The sequence below is a fragment of the Galeopterus variegatus genome, unplaced genomic scaffold (genome assembly GCF_000696425.1).
Source record: "Galeopterus variegatus unplaced genomic scaffold, G_variegatus-3.0.2 Scaffold7200, whole genome shotgun sequence".
NCBI classification, from domain to species: domain Eukaryota; kingdom Metazoa; phylum Chordata; class Mammalia; order Dermoptera; family Cynocephalidae; genus Galeopterus; species Galeopterus variegatus.
Window position 1 is genome coordinate 48639 of NW_007733311.1, and position 6858 is coordinate 55496.

Here is a 6858-nt window from a genome sequence, read left to right on the forward strand (position 1 = left end):
CTTCCCAAGCGGCGCACTTATCCAGTGCGCCACCGGGCCGGCCCCTTTTTCTATTTTCTTTAGGTAGAAGTTTACATTACTGATTTGAGATTTTTCTTATTTTTAATATAGGTATTTTCAAGTATAAATTTTCCTCTAAGCACGGCATGAGCCCTGCATCCTATAAATTTTGATATGTTGTGCTCTGGTTTTTATCTCAAAGTATTCTCTAACTTCCCTGTGGTTTTTCTTTTTACCCATTGTTTATTTAGGAGAGGGTTGTTTAATTTCCACACATTTGTGAATTTCCTAAATTTCCTTCTGTTATTGTGGTCAGAGTACATATTTTCTATATTTGTCTTTTTAAATGTATTAAGACTTATTTTGTGGCAAAAAATAGAAGAAAAAAAAAAAAAAGAAATCATGATTAGTGTTTGTTTTGCCCTGCGTGATGTAGGTGCTTTGGTGCTTTGACGTATGAGGCACAACTCTCACAAAAAATAGAAAAAAAAAAAAAAGAAATCATGATTAGTTTGTTTTGCCCTGCGTGATGTAGGTGCTTTGGTGCTTTGACGTATGAGGCACAACTCTCAAACCTTTTACACCTTCAATTTGTGGTTATGGTTCATTCCCTGAGGACACAGATTACTTGAGGCCCACTGAGACAGCCACCAGGGCCACCAGCAAGATGTGGGAAGAGAGTGTGGCTGTATTTTCTGTGGGGGATGTTTTGAGGGTCCTTCTTTCGCTTAGAAAATTGAGAGGAAGTTGGATCTGAGTAGGAGCTGCCCCTACAAGGGCTGGCATCCGGGGCGGAGTGTAGGAACTGACTACACTTGACAGGCAACTTCTGAATTGGGGACAGGCATTCCTGGGGCTGCCTTGACTCCTTTGATCCAAGGTTCTTTTCTCTTGTCGAGGGACAGTTTGAAATAAAAATACATCCATGGGGTCTAAGGATTCAGCAAGCCTGTTAGCATATCTTTAAACACCAGATTGATTGATAAGTTCTTTAATGAGGATTCTGTGTGCCTGCCTTTTGTACTCGTGCAGACAGGGTCAAAGCAGGGCTTGGTTCCTGGTCACTAACTTACAGTCCAGTTGAGAGCTCAGGCACGTTTTTATGCAACTATTAGGAAATAAGTTGGGCCAGGGTTTCTGAATTGTTTCATCAGACTAAACCAGAGCAAGACCCCATGCAGATCTTCTCATTGATTGTTCACCCTGTGCAACATTTTGAATACCAAGGACCCTCTCTCTAGAAGCTTGTACAGTTTAAATAATATATGTATATAAACATAACAGATACGTATAATTGTATTTACAAATTGTATCAGTATGTAGTGCTGATTTAATCGTTATAATGAAATATTGTATTATCCAGTTTGCAGTCAGAGAATGCAAATTCCAGAGGCTTTAACTTTCCCAGCATCTGAAAGCCCCCAGTGAGCTGTGATGTCAACATTGCACCCATCAGTTTTGCTGTGGGCTCTGCAGCAGCGTATTGCCAGATTCTGCCTGTCGCTTGATGCGGAGCTCGCTATTGCCTGTTTTACTTTCCCATGCTACACAGTTGTGACTGCAGCTCTTCCAGTTGTTGTTTCAATTGCAGATGTCCTAAAATCGGAAGGCAAAGGGTCAATGTATGCTAGAAATATTCTGGGGGGGGTGGGGGGCCCAGGTAAATAACACTACTAAAGCCAACGTGCTGAAGGGAAAATTATAGTCTTCTGTGACTCTAACCTTTATGAAATGTCTGCATTACATTGTCTTAAAGGGTGGCATTTGGGGTCCTCGGATGAAGCACAATGTTCATCGTTCTTTCTGTTAAGCATGAAGAGCACAATTCTGGTCTCTTGCCACTGATGCTAAAAAGATTTATTGATATCGATAATGGATAATTACTGGATACTCCAGAGGGCACCAGAGGACCGGCTCCCGGTGGTGGGTGGATTTGTCACGGTCCGATGTGCTATGTTGGTGGTGGCTATAGGGAGCCCCAGGCTAGGGAAAATTCTGCAGTTTTCCTTGGCCTTCAAAAGAGAGCTGGACTCAGTTCCTGCATTGGTCGGGAGGTGGGTGGTGTTTACCTCCTCTGACCAGTGGAGAACAGTTCAGCGTGAAACAGGGAGTGAGTATGAGGAGGGGTCAGGATCTCAAGTGGCACACAAAAGTGTTGTCACAACACCCACGGAAACCCCGTAGGAGAGGGTCGCATGCCTGCAGGACAGCGGTTTTACCATGACATTGGGATAGACCACTCTTTCTTCCTTTGATGAGCCCTAGGAGTATTTGAGACCTTGTACTGTGAAAAACAGGAATCTTCAAGCAGGAGAGTCACCCCTGGCCTGGGGAGGAGCTTGTGCTCTGTGGGCGTCTGGAACTGCCCAGCCTGGCACCAGCAGATGCCTCCCCTCTCCCTTTCCTGGGCTCGTGTGGCCGACCTTTTCTCCCCTGCGTGGTGCAGGGAGCAGAGCTGGGATTCCTGCCCAATGAGTCACTGTTGTTGGTGTGTAGCTGCTGTGCTGAGCACTAGTGGGAACAAAATGGGCATCTTGGGTTCCTGGAGAAGGTGGCAGGACCCAGCCCAGAAGGAGGCTCAGAGTTGGGATGAGTTGTCAGACAGAGGACGCAGCCGCAGGATGAGCTCTTCATACCCAGGGCAGGAGGGGAGGAGAAATGCTCCCCAAGAAAGGGAGCTGCGGTTGGGTGGGTGTTCCGTGGCCGCCCCCTATGCAGCCGTGCCCAGAGCCTGCAGCGTCACCCGTGTTCCCTGGGACACGCCCTGTCTGTCAGGCCCTAGCCACAGGCCACCTTCTCTGGGGAGCCTTCCCCCAGTCTGTTAGCAGGCTGCTGTCGCATGGGCTGCACTGGGTCTGGGTCTGCCTCCCTTACCGGCTGTTGGTGTCCTGAAACCACACTGTTGTCTTCCTTCCAAATCTTTGGTTCCTCCAACTCTTTATGGAGTTTGAGAGCAAGATGGTTTGAATCTGGGCCTCTCTTTTTCTTTTCCCTGCCCTTATCTCCCTCTTTCACTCCCTGCTTTCAGGGCAATCTGTGGGAAGCAGGCATCCAGGCGAGGGGCACCATCATCCCTAGAGATGGGCGACGGTGGCTTTGCCCTCAGTGGCGGGTCTCCCTCCCTGGGGGTCTCCACAGCAGTAGCTGTGGGCTGAAGCGTTTGATGGGCAGTCAGTGTGGTGAGTGTGGGGCATCGGAAGCCCAGAGGAGGGGTGAGGATGCTGTCAGGACATTTTGGAAGGAACGCTGAAAAGATGGCCTCTGATTGGCTTTTGCCCATGAGTCGGAGATTCCCGGACAGAAGTGGGAGAAGATTTGTGGCCAGCATGCCATTTGCTGTTAGAAAGCAAGTTGTGGTTTCAACATTCCTTCGAGATTCTTGTTCACATGTTGCAAATACCCTGGCCCTGGGCCTTGAATGCACGCCGGGGTCTAGATCACCCTTGGCTGGCCATGTAGCATGTGTTTGTCAACAGGGAACATTCCCTGATGGTCTTATTTACATTTTTCCATTTATTTATCAGACTGGTTCCTTGTATATGACATAAAGGTAAACAACTCCTGGGCCTGCCCGAAGGGTCACGATTCCCAGCCTCCCTGGGCCAAGGCCTCTAAAGGCTTCCTTTCTCTCGAGTTTCTCTGGGATACTTCCTCTGTGTGACAGTCTCCTGCACTGCTATTCAGTGTCACATTTGCTGCAGCTGCTTCTCATTTACCTTTGTGAAGCATTACTATTTTAAGGCCATTTTTTTGGCCAAGAAATGCCTTTTTTTACAAAAAGCGGCTGCCTCTGATTACCCCCTACCCCCAGTCTCCTGGTGGATGAACCCCCTTCTGTGTGCACTGTCTGATCTCAGAGAAGCCCCTGGGGAACCTGGAAAGGTGCTTCTGCCTGGTGGCCCTGCCCCTGCTGTCTGAGTGAGGGGTACCCCTCTCCCTGCAGCACAGTGACCACCCCTCCCCAACTGTGGCCTGGGAGCCCACCCCAAGGCAAGTGCCCCACTTGGACACAAGGTGCAGGGAGGTCCCCAGTGTAAAGATGGGGCACGACACTCAGGGCTCCTGCTCTGCCCACTACCCCCTGACAGTGCCAAGTGCCTACAAGGGGTGCTCTTACCCTGCTCATCAGCACAGCACCTGGAGGTTTGAGCTGCACCCAGAGACCTAGTGAACCCCCAGCTCCAAGGCTGAGACATCACAGCCTGAGTTCAAATCTTATCTGGGTGATTCTGGATACTGAAACGACTACCTTTAGGACCTCTGGACAACCAGACATGGGAAATTAAATGCCAGTGCCTCCCTCCGTCTCTTTCTCTCTCTCTCCTTCCCTCTCTCTCTCTCTGCCTTTGTCTCTCTCTCTCTAAATTATAGCATGCACACAAGCATTTAGCATATTACAGAAAAAATGACAGCTGCTGCTTTTGTGAAAACAGAAAGCTTTAAGTTGAAACATGGAGAGTTTAGATGAAAAACTTCCTCACCATCAGTTGTGAAGATTTAGAAAAAAGAGGCCATCGGATTTTATTATTTAGATGTCTTCCAAAACAGGGCATGTTCAGGTGGTCTGAAAGGGTTTAGGTGTGGGCCGTCTGAGGAGGAGGGGCCGTGGTGTTTTGGGAACTTTGATTCCATGGAAACAGCACAAGAACCATGTGGAAGCATCCTTGTAATCGTGCTCTGCAGCAGCGGCAATGCAGGGCCTCTGTGAGCCGCTGAGACATCTTCAGAGGAGCCACTGAGACATCTTCAGAAGCCTGTTTGCAGAGTCAGAATAATCCCCTCGGGCCGGCCCAGTGGTGCACTGGAGAGTGCGCCACCTGGGAGTGTGGCGGCGCTCCCGCCAAGGGTTCGGATCCCATGTGGAGACCGGTTCCCGCTCACTGTTTGAGCATGGCACGGGTGCAACACTGAGGGTTGCGATCCTGTTGCCGGTCCCCGGTAGGGGCGCGACACCGAGGGTTGCGATCCCGTTACCGGCCAGTAAAAAAGACAAAAAGAAAAAAAAAAAAAAAAAGAATAATCCCCTCTCGGAGTGAGCTGCAGCCACATCTCTCCATGGGGGAGGCATGCCCTACGTGCCTGCGTGGGGTGCTGTTGTGCAGAGCGAGGCCTCCTGTGGCAGCTGCTCAAACTTCTTTCTCTCTTTAACCAGGTGAAATGCTACCATAAGAAGTACCGCTCGGCCACCCGCGATGTCATTTTCCGTGTGCAGTTTCACACCGGGGCTGTGCAGGGCTGCAGGCTTGTGTTTGGAAAGGAGGATCTGGACAATGCCAACAAAGGTGAGGCGCGGCTGCCCTGCACCTGCGGGGCCTGTGGTCGGACCTCCTCGTTTCTTTCACTGGCCTCCCCCACCTCCCTCAAGTCTAGCCTCTTGAAAAAATTATTACCTATCTCAGGAAAAAAACAAGTGATCTGTCAAAGAGAAGACTGTAGGTAGGGAAACCATGAAATTACAGACGCTTTCTGTGCCACTTGGTGTTTTTATTGCATATTTTGAAATGGTGCTATACTGGTTGGAACGTAAGGACAAAATCAATTTATACTTTTTTTGTTCTTCAAAGGTGTTGAAATAGTTTCTTTTTTCAGATGACCGTTTTCCTGACTATGGGAAGGTTGAATTAGTTTTTTCAGCCACACCTGAGAAGATTCCAGGTGGGTAGCATGGCCGGACGCTGGGCAGCTAGTGTGGGCGGGTGGTGGTACACTGGTATTGTGCTAATCTCCCACCTCTGCACACATATGCACCTTTTTGTAATTAAGTTTTTTAAAAAATAGTATATTAGACAGTGGGGAGGAGGTGGCTTGAAGATAAGAAGGCTCACTTGGGTAAGACCTCACAGGTGGCATGAGTTGTCCAAGGCCACTCAGTGCAGGCGGGCAGCACCTCCAGGACTGGGGTGTGGCCCACTGGTGGTCATGAGGATCTACCTTTGAGGTAGATCTACTTTTGATCTGCTTTTGATCCCCTGTGAGGTTGTCCCGAATGTTTACTTCTCCTCTCAACAACCAACCACCGTATCACAAGGGGATTAGAAGTACAGGAGGCTGCAGACATTTATGTGCAGAACAAATTCTCCCTTCTCATAAAAACACAGGACAAAGAAATCAGGTCCTTTATTGTCGAGGTGAATTGTTCAGCTCCATCCCCAGGCTCCATGCGCATGAAGGTTGTAATTCCATTTTTAACAGCTGTGGAAAGCAGTCACCCTCTTTCTATGCTCATCGTCATGATTAAGGCAGGAGCCATTCAACGCGAGGCTTGTCTGTTCAAAATCCTCTTGGTGTTCTTAAAAGCAGGTCTGGGCACCCGGAGGGAGCGTGGGTTCTGAGACTGAGTGACGTTTCATGACGCCTCCACGTCCTCACCAGTGGGATGATTTTCAGGCTGGCTGGCACACGGTGGCCCCGTGGCCAGTGCTCGCCATTCCTTTTCCCTGAGTGGTTTTAACTGTGTTCAGTTTGTCGAACATCATGCACGCTGTGTCTGCTGAGTGCCGTGGCTCATGGGAGGAGGGCTTCGCTCTGCTGCACACTCGCTGGGCCACGCTCTGCCCTCATAGTTGGAGCCAGGGGGGCAGGGGTGCTGGACATCACTGGACTAACACTGCTGCTTGTGCCCCGTGCAGGGTCTGAACGTTTGCACAACGACCACGGAGTGATTGTGGACTACAACACAGCTGACCCGTTGATCCGCTGGGACTCGTACGAGAACCTGAGTGCGGACGGAGAAGGTGTGTGGAGCCTTGTCGTGTGCAGTTACCAAGGACGAGGGCGCGGGAGGGCAGCCTGTTACGGTTAGATCGGAAATAGTCTGCAGGCTGCGCATAAGCAGAAGCTCCACTGAGCTCTCAGAGG

General features: G+C 49.7%; 1 protein-coding gene across 1 annotated transcript in view; it reads left to right on the plus strand.

Annotated features, from left to right (window-relative positions):
* Positions 1 to 6858, plus strand: part of LOC103607165 (tensin-3-like) — a gene marked incomplete at its 3' end in the record, with an annotated part of 109701 nt that overhangs the window by 47671 nt on the left and 55172 nt on the right. Inside the window, exons 11-13 of the mRNA XM_008591702.1 lie at positions 5153 to 5282; positions 5590 to 5655; positions 6630 to 6734. Of these exons, the coding sequence (XP_008589924.1) occupies positions 5153 to 5282; positions 5590 to 5655; positions 6630 to 6734 (301 nt within the window). The remainder of the gene's footprint in view (positions 1 to 5152; positions 5283 to 5589; positions 5656 to 6629; positions 6735 to 6858) is intronic.